The following is a 21,184-nucleotide window of genomic DNA, read 5'->3' on the forward strand; positions in this document are numbered from 1 at the left end:
CTGCTTGCCAGACGAATCTCAGTAACCAGCTATATCATCACAATTAGTAGGCTTAGGGAATATATGACAACTGCTGCTTTGTTATTTTGCTCATGACCTTAAAATTGACCTTTGAACCTCCCTGGCAGTTTGTTCCCATCTGTGTATATGGTTCCCATGGGATAAAAAGCAGGAGAGCTACTTTTAAATCGAATACAAAGAGACTTATCCCAGTTTGGTTCTACATTCACATTAAAGGGACAGGAAATGCAGAGATACACTTTCAGTGTTGTGCGCAAAATGCCCTCAGTGGATTTCATCTGATGCAGAAGCCCAATCCGTTTTGTGTGAAATTGGATCAATAAAGTAGGCACTAAGTGGAAACAGTTGAGATGTAGAATGGTCATATGTTCAGCTTTGCAGAGGACAGTCCTATTTGAAAGGTTGTCCTGGTCCAAGTCAGTTTTAAAGATAAAAAACCATAAAAATGGGCCTGTATTTGGAGAGCCAACTGAGTAGAATAGAATTGATCGATTTTATTTGCGTTTGTCACAATGACAATTACAAAACAGAGGAATAGTACAGATACCAACCATCACAAATTAGTTGCAGATTAGGACTCCAGCTAAGAGAAACACCAGAGAAACAGGGACAGAAAATAGCACTCATAATATATGACCCTAATAATTATCAATACAAACTGAGATTAACAAGAACATCAAGCATACTATTGTGAGTGGTCCTGTTTGCTGTTCACAGCAGAAGTCTTTAGGAAATTATAGTGATTTTTTTTTTTGGAGCTGCTATTGGAAAAAATGGCCACCTTGTTTGTAACAGCTTTATCGTGGCCTGCGGAAAGATCACAATTGGGATGAGTGAGGGTCCAACCATCTCTTGCTCACAAAAGGTTTCCCAAAAAACAAGCTCTGAGATCTCTATATAAGGTCATAGTCTTTTCCACAATGGTGAGATGCATTGTATTTCTGTTTAAATTAAAACAGTTATTTTTAATTTTGCATCTGTCCATACAGCTTAAGAGGTGTACATTTATGCAAATCTGTGACGTCTTTCTTTCTTTTTTTTACAATGCCTAAGTGACCATCCTATTGAATTATTGTCATTTTTAGCTGTTCTGAAAAACACTTTTTGTTTTGTAAGCTATTGCAGGACTCTTTTGAGCTGAGCATTGATGGAATATGAAAATACCAAAAAAAGATGTGTGTTTCCTATACTTGCAAAGAAATGTCCCTGCAAGCATCAGCAAAACTTTTATCACATCACCAGTAGGCCTATAATCAAAATCTGCTTTCCTGAGCATCTGTTTGCTGACACAGCAGGTTTAGGGATTATAATAAATCACTATCCAACTAGATCATCTCAGTTTCGTTGCAGTGTTTCTTATTTTGGATTAGTTCAGGCTTCCTCAAACTCAGCCCTCCAGATGTTTTGAGACTACAGTTCCCATCATCCCTGACCACTGGTCCTGCTAGCTAGGGATCATGGGAGTCGTAGGCAAAAACATCTGGAGAGCTGAGTTTGAGGAAGCCTGGATTAGTTAATCCAGCAAAGCTCTTCTACCCTGTCTGCACTTAGAATTTCCATCAGATACAGTCAGAACAACAGGAAAAATATATTCTTTACCGAAACTATAGAACAAGGCTGTTAGGAAGAGAGCTGTTCCCACAATCCATCCCCTGTCTGGCTGCTCTGTGAACACATTATGGACAAGTTATGCATCTGTTTGGCAATGGATTTCTGGTTCCTTCTAAAATTAAACACCTAAAATTAAACATTTGGATGTTTTCAAAACTATATATGGCTGGTCATGTACTTGAAACTATTTAAATGCTTGCCTCATAATGAACATATTGTGGTGGAGAATTCCAGTAACTTTTTATAATGTCAAGTGGGAGCGGGGAGATGACTTCTTTCATATTGCCTGCATTGTGGAACTTTCATGTTCAAAAAAATATTTTCTGGCCTGTACTCTGTTTCAGATGTTTGGTTAGAAATCACAAGTTGGAATGTTCCCACCACATTTTAAAACAACGCTGTCACATGTAGCTGTCACATGAGCTTGTAGGGCAGCGGCTGAAGAAGGAGCAAAAAGGGTTTTCTCCTGTGTGTGTTTCTTGTGGCTGATTAGCTGCTCTCCCTGTGCAAAGGTCAGAGGGGGCAGGGTTTCTGTTGAGGTAGGTGATTAGCTGTGGGAGGAGCTTATCAGAGCTTGTAGGGCAGCGGCGCGCGCCTAGCGGCGCGTGCAATTTGATCTATCTTTAGATTTAGGGGAGCTAGTCTCAAACGTTTGTTGGGGGAGACCTAGGATTTTTTGGGGGGGAGTTACTTGTCCTGTCTGCACGCTTCTTATGATGGAGGACCACTGTAGCCAGCCCCAATGACACGTTCTCAAGATGGAGAGTGAGGGAACAGCTGCAGTCGCCTGCGGTTCCTGCACAATGTTTGCCATCTTGCCAAAGGTTGCAGGCAGCTTTACCTGCAGCAATTGCATGTTGATTGCCCTCTTAAAAGACAAAGTCCAGCAACTGGAGGAACGTGTGGCTACGCTCCAAAGAATTAGAGAGCTGGAGCTCTTCTTGGAAGCAACAGAGCACACCGTCTCCACCAAGGAGGAGACAGGGGACTCCCCTGAGAAGGAGACTAGTTCACCAACACAGGAGCCAGATATATGGAGAAACGTGACTCAAAGAAGTAGGAGGCCCAGGGTTCGCTCTGATTGTTTAGAAATACACAATCGCTTTGAGGTCCTCTCCCCTAGAATGGAAGACGAAGAGCAGACTCCATTTGAGGATCTCTCCCTCGTTACAGTCGATCAGGTATATGAAGACGAGCAGCAAAGTCAGTCCTCAGGGAATGTGCAGGCGACCTTGGAACGGACAGATCACGGAAGAACCCCGACCAAACCTAAGAGGAGGCGTGTAGTGGTGATAGGGGATTCCCTACTGAGGGGAACAGAAGCAGTGATCTGTGGGCCTGACAAGATGTCTCGGGAAGTGTGCTGTCTCCCCGGGGCTAAGATCCAAGATGTAACTGAACGACTGCAAGGAATCATAAAACCCACTGACAAATACCCCTTCCTCTTGGTTCATGTGGGAACCAATGACACTGCAAGCAATAGCCTCCAGAAGATCAAAAGAGACTATGAGGCTCTGGGCAGGAAATTGAAGCAATTAAATGCACAAATTGTCATCTCATCTGTCCTCCCAGTTGAACGACGTGGCCCAGGGAGAGAGAGAAAAATAGTGGAAGTGAACAGCTGGCTTCGCAAATGGTGTAAAAAGGAACGGTTTGGATTCTTAGATCACGGACTGCAGTTTCTTGAAGATGGACTTCTGGCAAGAGATGGGCTGCACCTCACAACGGTTGGGTGGAATGTTTTTGCCAAAAATCTCAGAAACCTCATCAGGAGGGCTTTAAACTGACTAATGTGGGGGAGGAAGACAGTGCTCCTGAAGGTAGGAGTCTATCAATTGATGAAGATGATCATCCAAATGTCATAGACCAAATGGAGCAAACAGCACGCAGACCTAGTGGTGGGAGGAAAAAATCCTTAAATATGAGACACGGGGGAATGATTAATGGACTTCAATGTCTGTACACTAATGCACAAAGCATGGGTAATAAACAAGATGAGCTTGAGCTCTTGGTACAGCAAACTAAATATGACATAATAGGCATCACTGAAACCTGGTGGGATAAGTCCCACGACTGGAATGTAATAATGGAGGGTTACAATCTATTTCAGAGAAACAGACCAGACAAGAAAGGAGGAGGAGTGGCGTTATATGTCAGGGATGTGTATACCTGTGAAGAGATCCAAGATTTAGAACCTCAAAGCCAAAGTGAGAGCATTTGGGTCAAAATTAAGGGAGAGAAGAATAACAGGGACCTCATTGTGGGAGTTTACTATAGATCCCCAAGCCAAACGGAGGACATAGATGATGCCTTCCTGGAACAGATGGCCAAGCATGCAAAAGGAAGGGAGATAGTAGTAATGGGGGACTTCAATTACCCGGATATTTGCTGGATGTCAAACTCAGCCAAGAGCATAAGGTCAAACAGATTCCTCACTGGCCTTGCAGACAACTTCATTGTCCAGAAAGTGGGAGAAGCAACAAGAGGAACAGCCATTTTAGATCTGGTCCTAACCAATGTTGATGACCTGGTTAGTGGGGTAGAAGTGGAAGGATCATTAGGCGCGAGTGATCATGCTCTTCTGAAGTTTACTATACAGCGGAAAGGAGCAGCCAAGCATACTAGGACTCAATTTCTTGACTTTAGGAAAGCCGACTTTATAAAACTTAGGGAAGTGCTGGGTGAGATCCCATGGACAGTAATATTAAAAGGAAAGGGAGTTCATGATGGCTGGGAGTTTGTTAAGAGGGAGATAGTAAAAGCACAACTTCAGGCAATACCAATGAGACGGAAACATGGAAGGTGCCTAAAGAAGCCAGGGTGGCTATCTAAAGAACTTTTAACCGAGTTAAGATTAAAAAAGGATGTGTACAAAAAATGGAAAAGGGGGGAAACCACCAAAGAGGAATTCAAACAAATAGCCAGCACGTGTAGACACCAAGTCAGAAAAGCTAAAGCACAGAATGAACTCAGGCTTGCTAGAGAGGTTAAAAGCAACAAAAAGGGCTTTTATGGGTATGTTCGTAGCAAAAGGAAGAACAAAGAAACAGTGGGGTCACTCAGAGGAGAAGATGGTGTAATGCAAACAGGGGACACAGAAAGGGCTGAACTCCTCAATGCCTTCTTTGCCTCAGTCTTCTCCAATAAAGAAAACAATGCCCGACCTGAAGAATTTGGAGCAAATGATTCAGCAGAGGAAACACAGCCCAGAATAACTAAGGAGATAGTACAAGAATACTTGGCTAGTTTAGATGTATTCAAGTCTCCAGGGCCAGATGAACTGCATCCAAGAGTATTAAAAGAACTGGCAGATGTGATCTCAGAACCACTGGCAGTCATCTTCGAGAATTCCTGGAGAACAGGCGAAGTCCCGGCAGACTGGAGGAGGGCAAATGTTGTCCCTATTTTCAAAAAGGGGAAAAGAGAGGACCCAAATAATTACCGCCCAGTCAGTCTGACATCAATACCAGGGAAGATTCTGGAGCAGATCATTAAGCAAACAGTCTGTGAGCACCTAGAAAGGAATGCTGTGATCACCAATAGTCAGCATGGATTTCTGAAAAATAAGTCATGTCAGACTAACCTGATCTCATTTTTTGACAGAATTACAAGCCTGGTAGATGAAGGGAATGCAGTGGATGTAGCCTACCTTGATTTCAGCAAGGCATTTGACAAGGTGCCCCATGATATTCTTGTAAAGAAGCTGGTAAAATGCAGTCTTGACTGCATTTTTAATCTTAACTCGGTTAAAAGTTCTTTAGATACCACTCAGTGGATTTGTAACTGGCTGACTGACCGAACCCAAAGGGTGCTCATCAATGGTTCCTCTTCATCCTGGAGAAGAGTGACTAGTGGGGTGCCACAGGGTTCTGTCTTGGGTCCGGTCTTATTCAACATCTTTATCAACGACTTGGATGATGGACTCAAGGGCATCCTGATCAAATTTGCAGATGACACCAAACTGGGAGGGGTGGCTAACACCCCAGAGGACAGGATCACACTTCAAAACGACCTTGACAGATTAGAGAACTGGGCCAAAACAAACAAGATGAATTTTAATAGGGAGAAATGTAAAGTATTGCACTTGGGCAAAAAAAACGAGAGGCACAAATACAAGATGGGTGACACCTGGCTTGAGAGCAGTACATGTGAAAGGATCTAGGAGTCTTGGTTGACCACTTGACATGAGCCAACAGTGTGACGCGGCAGCTAAAAAAGACAATGCAATTCTGGGCTGCATCAATAGGAGTATAGCATCTAGATCAAGGGAAGTAATAGTGCCACTGTATTCTGCTCTGGTCAGACCTCACCTGGAGTACTGTGTCCAGTTCTGGGCACCACAGTTCAAGAAGGACACTGACAAACTGGAACGTGTCCAGAGGAGGGCAACCAAAATGGTCAAAGGCCTGGAAACGATGCCTTATGAGGAACGGCTAAGGGAGCTGGGCATGTTTAGCCTGGAGAAGAGGAGGTTAAGGGGTGATATGATAGCCATGTTCAAATATATAAAAGGATGTCACATAGAGGAGGGAGAAAGGTTGTTTTCTGCTGCTCCAGAGAAGCGGACACGGAGCAATGGTTCCAAACTACAAGAAAAAAGATTCCACCTAAACATTAGGAAGAACTTCCTGACAGTAAGAGCTGTTCGACAGTGGAATTTGCTGCCAAGGAGTGTGGTGGAGTCTCCTTCTTTGGAGGTCTTTAAGCAGAGGCTTGACAACCATATGTCAGGAGTGCTCTGATGGTGTTTCCTGCTTGGCAGGGGGTTGGACTCGATGGCCCTTGTGGTCTCTTCCAACTCTATGATTCTATGATTCTATGTGTCTAAGCACAGAAAACTGGAATTGATAGAGGATGCTATGCAAGAACTCTTATTTACAGCATGCTAACTTTCTACAGGCAAAGGTTTTTGACATGCGAGTGTATTCAAACATGCAAATCCTTGTTCCACTCTGAAATGGTAAGAGTCCAGAAAGGACTGAACCACATGTTGTTTTTTTCAATGCATGGATAGCTCCGTTACCTTTTAGGCTGCAGTCTTGTAGCCACTTAACCTGAGGGCGGGATTTGCTTCGGAATAGAAATGTATGAGGTTACGATGTTAATGTTTCTTAGTTATATTGGAGGATTCCTATCTACTACAGTGGTACCTTGGGTTAAGAACTTAATTCGTTCTGGAGGTCCGTTCTTAACCTGAAACTGTTATTAACCTGAAGCACCACTTTAGCTAATGGGGTCTCCTGCTGCTGCCGTGCTGCTGCGTGATTTCTGTTCTCATCCTGAAGCAAAGTTCTTAACCTGAGGTACTATTTCTGGGTTAGCGGAGTCTGTAACCTGAAGCATCTGTAACCTGAAGCGTATGTAACCTGAGGTACCACTGTTAACCACCGCTAACCCAGAAATAGTGCTTTAGGTTAAGAACTTTTCTTCATGATGAGAACAGAAATCGTGCTCTGGCGACGCGGCAGCAGCAGGAGGCCCCATTAGCTAAAGTGGTGCTTCAGGTTAAGAACAGTTTCAGGTTAAGTACGGACCTCTGGAACGAATTAAGTACTTAACCCGAGGTTCCACTGTAGTTCTATATTAATTGCCTCAGCATTGGGACAGGATTTTAGATGGTGTGAAATTGCACCAAAATGTCATTTGACATGACTTGGTAGGTGAGTTTTGCTTAGAGGTCTGACCATTGTATTGCAGATTTGGAGCGGCTTTTTGTGCTTGTTTTTATATGTATGTTCATTCTTTGCAGTATATGACTTGGATCACTAACTTGACACATTTGGGACCCTTTACTCTGCATGTTCCTTTCTACAGGCCTCCCACTTTCTGCTCAGGTGCATTGTGGTCTGGATTCTGCAATGCAACCTATAATTAAGGGAAAGCATTGAAAGGGATATGTTTTAAAAGTGCATGGTGCCTTGCATAATCCTTATTTGTGTTGAGCTTTTTATGTCCAGAACCATAGGGTATAGACTGACCTTTATTTCTGGTCTGCCAGTGACAAAGTTTGGCTTAACTTGTCTTTTCAAAGGAACTTGCCCCCACCCACTCCAGAAGCTGAAATCTCCTGTTTCAATTGAAATCAATGGCATCAATCCCGTGGTTTTTCAGTTGCCTCCTACCCAAAGGCTGCCTAGAGAGCTGTAGTAAGTGCTGCTTTCCAGAAGGCTGCATAATTGTGTGCACCAGATCTGGCAATTGACCGACTTATCTTCTAATTAAATAGAGGAAGGCTGCATTTGCTTCTATGACGCTAGCAGCTGCTGTGATGATGCTACTGGCTGCTCTCTGTTGTTGCTGCATGACAGGTTGTCAGCAGCTTCCTATTTCAAGACAAACAGTCTCGACTTTTTTCCCTTGGTTACCTGTGCGCTAGGATGTAACATCGTAGATGATGAGTAACAGAGACATGCAACCCCCTAGGCAACCAACTGTTCTCCCCCCACCCCCGAACCCTGCTTATCAGTCGTGTACGTAGCAATGTTACTGATGCAAGCATGGGCATTGCTTTTTAGTGTGTGGCTGCAGAGGTATAACTGGACTTGGAAACCTTTCTGGGCCCAATGACTCAATCTATTACGTGCTGAAGAAGAAGGTGATGATTTTTTTGCTGGATTGGGGATTTGTGGTTTGTAATCTGGGGGATTCCCAAACAGAGATTCGCTCCCTCCTCTCCCTCTCTTTGAGGGTTAGGATTTCATTGGCAAGCTGAATGAAGTCCCATGATGATTCTGATCCATTGCTGGAAGCAAGCGGGAGATGACCTTCTTAGATGACAGGATCAGCTTTCACTGAGGAAACGGCCTGGGATTAAAATATGAGGTTGGGGAGGGCGGGGGGAAGTGTAGAAGACCCAGCAAAGCAGGAGCTAAACTCAGTGGGAGCTCTTGGAAGTAGCTGGGAGGGACCATTCCTCGTGTGCCAAGGGAGGTTGCTGGCCTGCGGGACAAAAGATCTGAAAATGCCGAAAGATTCCAATGTTCTTCAAACGCTCATAGCATCTCTCTGCTGTTTTTATCACCGCAAGGCCATTATTGGTGTCAAGGTAGGTGGTCTGTAATGTTAAGGAAGTGTGTGTGATTGATATCACTATTGTACTTACACAGATCAAGAAAAGGTCACATTTTTATGTTACACACTGTTGTCCAGGCATAGTTGTGGTGTAGTGGTTAAAATGTTGGAGTCTGCCACAGAGACCTGTGTTCAAAATCCTGCTCAGCCGCATAGCTCGCTGACTGATCTTAGCCAAATCTCTCCCTCCCTATCTCACAAGATTTTGCACAGGTAAAATGTGGAAAATCCCCAGGTATGCCACTCTGAACTGCTTGTGAATAGAAATGGTATAAGGACTACTAGTAGCTGAAAAGATAAATAAGAAAAAAATAGTCTTATTTTCAGTCTGGGTAATTATTGCATTCTTTTACCCACAAGTCCTTTCCATGCCATTTCCACAATTAATCTGCAATGTTTGTTTTAAAATCTGTGTGAAAACTCATGAGAATAACATTTTAAATGCATCCTTTCTTTCCAGATATACTCTTCTAAACATACTTCCTTTTAAAAGATGCCTTTAAAAACATACAGTATTTAGATATGTGGTCTTGATCTTTGAAACATTTGGGAAGGATGAATAAATATTTCCTGATCCATGCTTTTTTCTTTGTGCTGCTTTTATTGTAATTATTGGTATGTTTTCAACCAATTTTCTATATGTACATAGTTTTAATTCTATTAATGTTTAATTGTATTTTAATGATTTTTTGTTTGTTTTCATCTGTAAGCCGCCTTGAGTTCCATCAGGGAAAAAGATGAGGTCTGAATAAATAAATAATTATGTAGTATTAATAATAATAACAATAGTCTAGATTAGAAGATGCATGCAGATCAGGTCAACATGCATTGAAATTTACTAAGACTGAATTATTCAATAACCTCTGTTTTAAACTTTAGGCTGCCTGCTAACCTGAAGTTGTAAACAGACAGAAGGTTGCATCATAAAGAAAATGTGAAGTCAGTAGTTGCAAGAAGGATTTATTTACAAATTGGTTATCAGATTACATAAAGCATTCAAAACATCTCTGCTTTTCTTTACGGGAACCTGAAAGTGATATGCTATATGACTAAAAATAATACACAGGCACTTAATATAGAAATTCATAACACAATGTACTTTCTTTTATCAGATACCTTTTACTGAGTTTCATGAAAAGGGTCTAGCAAAATATATTTATATACATTTTTTTTAAAGCGCTGTGTTACCAAAATCTCAGATCTTGTTAAGTATGCAACTCTAAGAATAATTTTATTATTAATACTAATCACTGTCAAAAGATGACGCTCATAAAAAACAGTGACTCCATCCCTCAGTTAGGAGGTCAGAAACATGTCATAGACTCAGATATTCCCTTTGTGAATTTTGCCCTCCTATTGTGGTTTTAATTGTTTGTGATCTATTCATTATGTGATCAATTCATTATGACCAGGGTTTACATAACTATCTTCAAATCCTGGTTTCAAACTCTGGTTATGAGGGCAATCCTGGTTATGATTCAGCATCGTTTAGTCTGGGTACAGACTTGCATTGGGGGATATAGGAGCCAACTTCTAGGGAATCAAAGGCCCTTTGCCCGTGCCCCATAAAGTATTTTGAGGGGGCCAGGCCTCAACAAAGTTGATGGGCATTGCTATTCAAATTGTGTGTGTATACTGCATTTTGTGATGTGGAGTGGGGCTTACCTGGGCCCCTGACAGGGGAATGGTGATCGGGCAAGCAGGGTGGCAGGGAGTATTTCATGACCCAATACGTTTTGCTGCCTGAGGCAAAAGGCAAGATAGTGTCCCTCTTCTGTTCCAATGTACAGAAGGTGACCAGACTGGAAACAGAATTTTACTTCAACACTGGTAATGGGGCAGAATCTTAGACCACACCTCAGTGCAGCTGGCTAGTTTAGGGGGTACAGGGCAAACCACCCAGAATATTATTATCTCACCACTGTTTGCTCCCCCTGCTATCAGCTGCCCCCCCTAAATCAATCATAATCAATCCAAATACATAGCTAACTGAGGTTCTGCCCCCCCCCCCGCAAGGCCTGCCCATCCCAACAAAAATCCTGGCTATGCCCATGCAAGCTACTATATTTTGATGTTGAGGAAAACATGTTGAGTTTTTGCTGTGCATGCAGCTGTTAAAGCCAGCATCATGTCAACTTGTCTTGGAAGGCATTTACTCACAAGGAGTCCCCTATGCTTCTCTTTGTGGAGTAGACTGCAATTCGCAGAAGAGCAACTTAGGAATTTACTGCGGGGTGACGTAAGAGCAAATGGAAAGAAAGCTGCTGGTTCAAACACGCCGCTTAAGAAGGGGTTTTAAGGTCATGATTAAGGTTGTAAAAGCCATTATTTTAGCCTGGCTGGTATAAAAACTTCCATGTGAATTTTGAGGCTTAGTGTTCATTATCAAAGTAGAATTAGAGCTACAGTTCTTGACTACGTTGTTTATCTTGGCACAATGGCCTAATACCTAAAATCATGCAGCATGTTGTCATGGTAACATTCCATTGACCCAATCCACATGTCCTCTGGGGAAACAGGATGATGGGGGGGACATTATTTTTATATAGAAATCCATCTGGCCCTGTTCAGAAATAAGATTCTATTTGAGAGGCTCCCAGCTCTTCAAAATAGGCTGGTTATGCACTGCAGAACTTTTGAGATCTCTGCTGCTTCATGTTCAATAAAGTTCTATTTTAAAGCATTTGTAAGCATAGAAAAAGAGGACCAGAGATGGCAACTTAACTTTTGCTCTCTGAGGATATAAGTTGAAATGGATAACAGAATCATACGAGTTGGAAGGGACCCAAGGGTCATCCAGTCCAACCCCCTGCAATGCAGGAATCTCAGCTAGATCTGTGCTGACAAGATTGTAAGGCAGGATCTTAGCTCTGACCAGAGCCAGTACATTAGTTTAAATAGAAGCACGCTAAGAATATAGTTGTGAAGCTTGATGGATGCTGTGGAGCTTAGATAGTTTTGTATATTATTATTGGTTGTGAGCCCTAGAAGACCTGATCCCTGCCCTGCAGGCCTTTTCCGCCTTGGAAGTATAAGCTTTGATGCTGAGGAAATGTTATACGGTGGTACCTCGGGTTACATACACTTCAGGTTACATATGCTTCAGGTTACAGACTCCGCTAACCCAGAAATAGTGCTTCAGGTTAAGAACTTTGCTTCAGGATGAGAACAGAAATTGTGCTCCAGTGGTGTGGCAGCAGCAGGAGGCCCCATTAGCTAAAGTGGTGCTTCAGGTTAAGAACAGTTTCAGGTTAAGTACGGACCTCCGGAATGAATTAAGTACTTAACCCAAGGTACCACTGTAGTCCAATAAGATTGCAAGGGATAGCTTTTTATTTTCTACATGCCCAACCAATATTGCTAGGCCCTATTGCATGGTGGCGCGGGTGGCACTGTGAGTAAAACCTCAGTGCCTAGGACTTGCCGATCATATGGTCGGCGGTTCGAATCCCCGCGGCAGGGTGAGCTCCCGTCTTTCGGTCCCAGCTCCTGCCCACCTAGCAGTTCGAAAGCACCCCTAAGTGCAAGTAGATAAATAGATACCGCTTTATAGCGGGAAGGTAAACGGCGTTTCCGTGTGCTGCGCTGGTGCTGGCTCGCCAGAGCAGCTTCGTCACGCTGGCCACGTGACCCGGAAGTGTCTCCGGCCTCTTAAGTGAGATGGGCGCACAACCCTAGAGTCGGACACGACTGGCCCGTACGGGCAGGGGTACCTTTACCTTTACCTATTGCATGGTAGCAGGGGACTTTGAAAGCATATGGAATAGCCATGCACCTCAGATGAGCGATACCCAACATGCCTTTCAGGTGTTGTGGCCTACAACTCTCGTCAGCCCATGCCTGTTCGCTAGTGGTCAGGGATGTTTGGAGCTATAATCCAGTAACTCCTAGAAGGTGCCACATTGGCTGCCCTCTGCCTTAGATGAGCATCATGTTTGTAGCATGAGCTCTACCCCTTTACCCTCCCAAAGCTTTGTCTTTAATCCTCTAAGGTCTTGATCTTGATCTCATGAGCCTCTACCACAAATTCTTTCCCATCTCTCTTAGAAGTTGGCAGCACAACAGTCAGGGTGGATTCCAAATGAATATTCATAATTATGTGACATCATTTTATATTCTTGTCTGTGCAGACAGTTATGGTACAAAGGGGAATGACCTGTAGTAAGCAGGTTGCTGTTTGTGTCTCTTGTGGGCGTAAGCTGTCATTTGGACTACCCTTATTTGGGGTTGGGTTGGTTTTTTTTGCTGCTTATTTATGAAAACATTTCTGTACCGCCTCACATGAGGTAGTGTATATCAATTTTAAAATCCACATCTAACACTAAAATAACAACAGCTAAAAAGCCCTTGGAACTCAGGGAAGAGTTTAAAAGTATGGTGACTTGCTAGAGTGAAGCAACAACAAATGCTTGGGAGGACAGAGGTGTGTTTAGAAGGTACATAACATCATCATTGTGGGCAGTTGCTTAAGCTCTGAGGGGAGATGTTTCCTCAACAAGGGAGCCACCACAGAAAAGGCTCTTCTGCTTGGTTGATGTCAATCACACTTCCACAGACAGCAGTACAGGAGAGCCTTATCAGCTAATTGTAGCAATCATGGGGGGCAGTAAGGGAGAAGATACACTTTCAGGTACTCTGGTCTCAGGTTGTTTAGGACGTTATAGGACAAGACTAAAACCATGTGTGTTAGTTTACTAACAGCCAATGCAACTGCTTTAAGATCACAATAAGATGAGCATGACAGGCTCGTGCTTCAGCTTCTGGAGCAGCTTTTAGGGCAGCTCCTACAACCTTATATTATGCTCAGTTTCTTCTTGTATTTTGTTATTTAAATTATAATAGGCTCCTTGGCCTACTTGCCTTGTGCATTTTGCTACTTTTTACTGCAAGCCGTTCCTAAGTGGGCATCTGTAGGATCTGTAGTTTAGGAAGATTCAGAATATTCTAAATATGCTGCATTCTGTCTCATCATAAATGTGAAATCTGCTCACGGAGGTCTTTCCTGTCATAAGTGAGAAGCCCTTGAATGGCAGCTCCTGGGGTTAATTTCAGTGTATCCTGGCAGGGCTCTATGCATAGCAGCAGGAAAGGCTGATAGCCTACTAGGAAGGCAGAGGACATCAAAATGTTGCACAAACAGCTTACTCAAAATCTCATCAGGGTTTCAGGTTTCCTTTTTTTTAATTATAGAGAGCAGGAAGCCACACTAATTTTTTAGGTACGCTAGATGTAAATAATACTTTACGAAAGAGATGGAGAAGATTGCTAATGCATTCCCCTAATGAGGAGAGAGAAACTAGAGATTATGTACAAAAAAACTGAAGTCACTATCTTGTTTTCTTTTATTTCACCAGGGGCTTTGTTGTTGTTGTTGTTGTTGTGAGAAAAAACAAACACAAAATAAAATGAGATTATTTTCAGTGAAGAGTTCCTCCAGATGACCTGTTTATTCCTGTTTATTCCTGATTTGCTTGCATAAAGCTTACACACTGGTTGTACGATGGCTGGTCTTTATTGAGCATTTGTTCTGTTTTGTTTACAGGGTGATCGTACACCAGTGGCCGTTCATTCTGCATTTGTCCTGATTTGCTTACAGGGCATTTAAACGGGTTCCCATTAATCATCCACCCACCCCACAGTGCATTTCCTTGTCACTTTCATAACACTTTCACCACCACCACCATCATCATTTATACCCTTCACATCTGGCTGGGTTGCTTGTTTTTTTAAGTGGATTTGTTGTGGTAGGCCACTGGAGTGCTTTAATGCACTTAAATTGTGCAACCCTTTGTTCATGTTTTGGTATCTGTATGAAGCCCTCCTGAAAAATAGTGGCAATCTGGAGACTTTCTAAATCTGGGAGGCCGAATTCATAATTTGGGGGTGGGGTGAAGAAACTTGTGAGATTGGAGTATTTGTTACATGATTGGAGTGTTATGAGATTGGAGTGTTTTATTTAAAAAGCGAGAGGTGCCTGTGTTTAAGCTGCCTTGTACAGGAGCAGTTTCCCATCATTTCAGATGTTCCAAGGCTGAGCTCTGACATTTAGAGCAGGGTCAGTTGCTGGTTCAAGACTGATTCAATTGCTTACCTGGCTGATTCCTTTCTTGAGGGTAAAACTTGTACACGCAATGTAATGTGAATGCATGTAATGTAATGTACAGTAATGTGTAATATGGGCATGATTTACACAAGACTGAAAAGGGAGGGGACAGAGGAAAAGAAGGGAACTGTTGAGAATTGTACCTTCAGCTTTATTGTCTCTGCACCACAGATTATAATGTGAATGTTGGAGAAGAAAAAACATTATCAGCTCAATATGATGTGAACTTTCAGCTTTACTCAAACCTCTGCTGTTTTTTACAGGTGCCACTTTCCTCTCAGTGCCTCTCCACCCCTGCTTTACTCAACCTTCTGCCTTGTTCAAAACAGCCACTTTTCTCCCTTTCAGTGTCTTTCCCTTCTCACTTTACCCAAGCTTCTCCTGCTTCCGTTCCTCGGCTGCCTTATTGTGTGAGAGAAGGATGCAAAGCACTCAAATATTCCATAGCACTTACCCACCATTTTCCTCTGTCCTTTTTTTTTTTTTAACTGATTATTTTTATTTGGTTTTACAAGTATAAAATTATAACAATACAAAATGCATATCCATATTTAGAGATTCATCCGAATCTCAGGACTTCCCACGTTCCCCTCCATGGGTCCTATTGTCAACCCATTCAACTGCATATTATTCAGTAATCCATATTTTATGTCACTCCATTTTGTCCATAATATTTGCAACATTACAAGTGTTGTTGTAATCCTGCTAATGTTTTCATCTGCTTACAGTGGTCTCCCAGATAAGTTATAAATTTTTCCCATTCTTTATAAAAGTTTGGGTATTTTTGGTTCCTGAGCTTTCCAGTCAGTTTTGCCATTTTGGCATATTATTATTATTATTATTATTATTATTATTATTATTATTATTATATTTTATTACTTATACACCACCCATCTGGCCAGGCCTCCCCAGTTTGCCATTCTTCTCTGGTAGGGACTTTGTCGTCTTTCTATCTCGGGGCTAATAACATCCGTGTGGCCGTCGTCTCCATTTTCCTCCCAGTCCTTTCCATCTCTGCTTTACACAAACTTCTGCTGTTGTTTTAAACCATCACTTACCCCATTTCAGTGTCCCTTCTCTCTTGTTCCTATACCATGGCAACTGCTCTTGTGAAACCAGCCTTCTCTTGTGCTCCTTTTTACTGTCCTGACTTCATGCAAATCCAGGATTGTGATGAGGCACTACATTCTTACTATGTAGAGAGAAATACAGTGGTACCTCGCAAGACGAATGCCTCGTAAGACGAAAAACTCGCAAGACGAAAGAGTTTTTCGTTTTTTGAGTTGCTTCGCAAGACGGATTTCCCTATGGGCTTGCTTCGCAAGACGGAAACGTCTTGCAAGTTTGTTTCCTTTGTCTTGCAAGTTTGTTTCCTTTTTCTTGAAACCGTGCATTCAGGGGGTGCAGTTGCGACTTGACTTCGAGGAGCAACTCATAGCACGCGGTGTGGTAGCCTTTTTTGAGGTTTTTGAAGACTTTGGTGATTTTTGAAGCTTTTCCAAAATCCGTGCTTCGCAAGACGAAAAAAATCTCAAGACGAAAAAACTCGCAGAACGAATTAATTTTGTCTTGTGAGGTACCACTGTACTAATCCTTTTTTACAACAAAATGGTGTGAATAAATATGTTTAAATGTGTTTACCATCAGGTTAGTAAAAGGAAGACCCATTTTATTCCTGCAGCCATGATGGCACTATGACTTAAATCAGGGACGGCCAACTTCCAAGAGACTGCAATCTACTCATACAAAAACTGGCAGTGATCTACCCCTTTTTGGGGAGTTCATGTCAAAGTTAACTTGGTAGAAATAAATATCCAGTGATGTGAAATAGTATTTCTACATTCTGCTGGGCTCCTAACCTGCATCATACATGTATATAAACGGCTATCATTTGGTGATAGCCGTCTCCCTGACCCCTGACTTTAAAGCATTGCTCTTTGAAGGCAAAACACAAGAGGAAAATCAACAATAGAGCCAGCCTTGGCTCCCATCGCATTAAAAAGGTCAGCTAAGAACAACAGTCTTTCTTCTTGGCAATGTTCCACTTAGAACAATGCTCTCTTAATGGTATGGCCAATTGCCGGTAGTTTAATAGACTAGCTGCACAAGGGAGCAGCACAACGAGGAAGTCTGTAGCAAATGCCTCCTACAGTGCATACAATGGAGGATGAGCTCTCAAGATCAGAGCATTCATAGTAAAACCTAGATTGGAGGATGAGAACTTGCATCCTTTGGTCTTTCTTAAGTACTGCAGAGATGCAGTCACATCACTTTGAGGCCTTGGGGTTCATCCAAGTTACTAAGAAGAAATGCACAGCCATTTGTGAGGGGAATGTTTCTGCTGTTGTTGTTGCATGGTAACGCTCTACAGTCAATGGGGTCTCCAACTCTGCATCGCTTTATTCGTGCTGCTGTTTTTGGAAGGAGCAAGTAAGGATTTATTTAGCAACCAGCAAGCTGCTGCAGATACCCAGATTTATAGATACAGATATAGGTGTGTGTGTGTGTGTGTGTGTGTATAGACAAGTGATAGACACTGTGAAAGTACCTTTTAAGGCTAGAGACAGGCAATATTTCCTTTTTCTTTTTAGAAAAGAGGACCAGGCGGGGGGAGGGGAGTGAGTGCACATGGCCTTTTTGTTAAATTGATGGCCATTAAATTTTTTTTTTTTAAGTGTTGCTTGTGCAAATGGCTTTAGGGATCAGACCATGTGATAATAATGCTGTAGCGTGCCCAGGAATTTACTATTATTTACTGTGTGTGACTAGCAGAGTCATGGGAAACACAGGACCAGTTTCTTGCATCAGTCACTGATTTGATGAGAGAGCTTTCTGTTTCTTCAGTTTTTGGTTGTGTTTTGGGACCAGGTCACAGCCTACAAAGCAAAATGTAAACAGTCCAGATTGAAAAGAAAGCAAATATGTCTGAGTAGGGGACAAATCATTGTAACGGATACCTTATTTTTGAAACAAAATCTGCAATAATAGCAGCAAGAGAGCCAGCTGGGCTTAGTTAAAATGCTGCTTGAAGCCTTGTGAGCTGTCTGTTTGAACTAAGGGAGCAGGCATAGACTGGAGGGGAGAGAACAAAGATGAGGGATTAAGCTCAGCTCCCACATCTTTTAATTTAACCCTGCGTCTCCTAATTCTGTGTTAGTGAAGAACAAAGCAGCTGATCCTTAATCAGAGTGCCAGAGACGAGAATCTCTCATTGGACAGGTCGCTGACATCATGCCAAGAAGAATTGTGGGGATATTTCAGCCAGAGCCCTGTCGAAAGGGAAGATGAGGAGAGAGAGAGGGAGAGAGAGAGAGAGAGAGAGAGCGCGTTACTTGACACAGTGAGGGTGGTGTGTTGAGAATGTGAATGAGAACAGTCTCATCTAAGTTGTGTACTGAATGAACTGGCATTGTGTGATTGCTCCGCTTTCAGCACATCTCCCAGTGTTGTCCCAACAACTGTGGCTCAGGGACACATTTTCTTTGTGGCAACAAATTTTGTAAGTGAATTATAGGTTGTCTCTCTGTGTTCTTGAGTCCATTCTGAATATTCTGCCAATCATTTTCATTGGATTACCCCACAGAGAGGGGGAGAAACATATTTGTGCCCACACCACAAATAGTTTTATATATCTGTACAGTCGTACCTCCGTTTACGTAACCCTCTGGTTACGTAAACTTCAGGATGTGTGCGCAGCAAACCCGGAGGTATTTTACCGGGTTTCGCCGCGCACGCATGCGCAGAAGCGGTCCTCAGGTTGTGGAAACCTTGGGATCTGACTGGACTTCTGGAACGGATCCTGTCCGCAACCGGAGGTACCACTGTATCCTGTATCTCTGTAGTTTTTTTTGAAATTAAAAATAAAATAAAATCCCTAAGCACGGTAGCGTTGGGTTGCCATTTGCTCTGCACTGTTTTTTTAAAAAATATGTTGTGACTAGAAATGTATACAATAAGCCAAATGTGTTTTCTTTCCTAATAATCCCTAATATTGAACACTGCTACACTTAGGACAGGATATAGGTGATAGGGGGCTGCATTATTGTGGAGGGGAGAGAGAGAGAACTGTAACCCCCTCTGGCTTCTATTTGTTCCCACCTTTTTAAAAAGGGGGCACTTTGGAGTGAGCTCTAGGGATGGACCATAGCTCAGTAGTGTAGTTAAAGGAAAAGGTAAAGGACCCCTGGATGGTTAAGTCCAGTCAAATTGACTATGGGGTGTATCACTCATATTGCTTTTAATCTTCTGGCGCAATGGAACACCATGAAGGAAGCCAGAGCACATGGAAGCACTTTTACCTTCCCGCCTCAGTGGTACCTATTTACCTTCAGTAATGTAGAGAGTGTGTTATTTGTACAATTCCTGGATTCAGTCTCTGGAATTGCCAGATAGAGAAATTGGAAAAGACATAAGCCCAAGACTCTAGAGTCAAGGTAGACAGTTCTGGGGTAGACACACAAGTAGTATGCCTGGGTATAAGGCAGTTTCCTTTGCTGGAAAATTGAGCTTTATCTGTTTGACTTCTGCAGTCCAAAGTGGGAAAGTGAAATTGACAAGGCTCAGTTTCACAGGAAGTAAAAGTGATAAGGATCATCCACAAATAAGCCAAAACACAAACACCCTGTGCTATATATGACTTTAAGCTTTGTAACAGAAATATACCCAAGCCCATTTATTATTTTATACGCTGGTTGGGTCCGAACCAGCTGTAAGTGATTGGGGGGGGGGGAGAGAGCTAAATTGCTGCTGAAGGTATTGCAGGAGGTGTCACAAAGGAAAACAATGTGATTATGGTATACTTTGCAGGGTCATATGAATCAATTTTTGATGCACCCTTTTCTTCTTTTTTGGCAGTAATCGTTTAGCAATAATGTGTAACTTGTGTAAAACATGGAATTTTGTGCTGGAGCTGCCTTATACTAAGCTGGTAATGTCCAATGACAGACATCAGCTCTCCAGTGGTTTCAGACAGGAACTCTTTTCCAGCCCTCCTGTAGAGATGCCAGGGATTGAACCTGGGGGACCTCTTGCATGCAAAGCACATGGCTGATGACTGAGCAATTATGGCTCTCCCAAATTGGGATCTTCTTTTTATTCCTTTCTCCATAAAGCGTTATTATTGCAAAGGTACAGAAATGACTCAGCAGGCACGCCAGTTATTATCGCAAGCATCCAGGTGGGACATTTTACAATATCACCTTGCAGCATGTAATCATTACCTAGCTTCTCACCTGGCAGGAGCTTCCACAAATACTGCTTAGGGATCAAAGGCTCGTAAAACGTGGCGTGCGGATTTCATTGGCTTGTTGTGAGTCTCATGGCACATGGGGCAGAATGAAAGTTTTGAGCAAGATAAGGCGTTCCGTCAGGCCTGGGGTGATCAAGTCTCCTTTCTCTTTCCCTCTTGCAGTTTTCCAAGGAAAAGCATGTTATGGACAGGCTGGGTATGGAGAGTTCCCCAGAAAAACTCAAGAAAGAGCTGGAAGAGGAGCTCCAGTTGAGCAGTGAAGATCTGCGCAGCCATGCCTGGTATCATGGACGTATTCCACGACAGGTGTGTCCCTTTTTGGTCTCTCTCAGTTGGGTAATTCTGCCAGCTTGTTTTCTTTTCCTGTTCTTTCTTCCTTGCTTGCTAAATCCAGGTCCTTCACAATTCTATCTCAAGTCTTTCACCACCACCTCTGGGGTTTTTTTCTTCTGCAAATCGGTTCAAATTTATTATGAACGCGCTTGTGCTCAATAATTCAAATCCAGCATTTATGGAGCAGGGAAAGGAAAAGCGAAAACCTGAGGATGTTATTATGGGAGGAGGAATTGCATATATAGAGGGAAGTGCAGAAACCTATCCCTGTCCTGACTCTGAGCCTAGATCCAGTTCAGTCATGCCTGCTACCCACTTAGAGCAGTCGCAAATGATACGGAGGAAACCTGCAAGACCCCAATTTTACTCTCCCTGTAATTATCCCTCAGCTTGTTTGTTTAATATAAAGATTATCTTAAAGAGACTCGCAGGAACTGTCATTTAGTTAGTTTTTGAACCCAATTATATCACCAGAGGTTCAATGCTAAAATACACTCCCAGGCAACGCCTTAAGCATAGCTGGGAATATAGCTATGAGAGAGTTGGCCACACAACCGCTAAGTCTCCTTTCTGGCACAGAAATTGACACTCCAATCTATTCTGAGAATCTTTACTATAAAAAACAACAAGCAAGGTGATAGCTCTCACAGTTTCGATATTTTTGCTTTTCCTTTGTTACTTCCTGTCAGTCCTATCCTGGAGAAAAGGGATCGATGTTACTGGAAAACGTGACTAAATTTATGTGAAAATCAGCCAGATATTTCTAATTTATTTCATTTATCCCTGATTGCAGAAAT

The 21,184-nt window shown here is 42.6% G+C and overlaps 1 protein-coding gene across 3 annotated transcripts in view; it reads left to right on the forward strand.

Annotated features, from left to right (window-relative positions):
- BCAR3 (BCAR3 adaptor protein, NSP family member) overlaps positions 1 to 21,184 on the forward strand; it is an 88,032-nt gene that overhangs the window by 45,393 nt on the left and 21,455 nt on the right. Inside the window, exons 1-2 of one of the 3 annotated variants that reach the window (XM_081865846.1) lie at positions 6,483 to 6,592; positions 20,217 to 20,360. In XM_081865846.1, coding sequence (XP_081721972.1) covers positions 6,515 to 6,592; positions 20,217 to 20,360 — 222 coding nt within the window. In that variant the 5' untranslated portion in view covers positions 6,483 to 6,514. Of the gene's footprint in view, positions 1 to 6,482; positions 6,593 to 8,482; positions 8,678 to 20,216; positions 20,361 to 21,184 lie in introns of those variants that run through there. The other 2 variants (XM_081865845.1, XM_081865844.1) reach the window with 2 other exon arrangements.

Source organism: Podarcis erhardii, assembly GCF_964252035.2.
Source record: "Podarcis erhardii genome assembly, chromosome: 6".
NCBI lineage: Eukaryota > Metazoa > Chordata > Lepidosauria > Squamata > Lacertidae > Podarcis > Podarcis erhardii.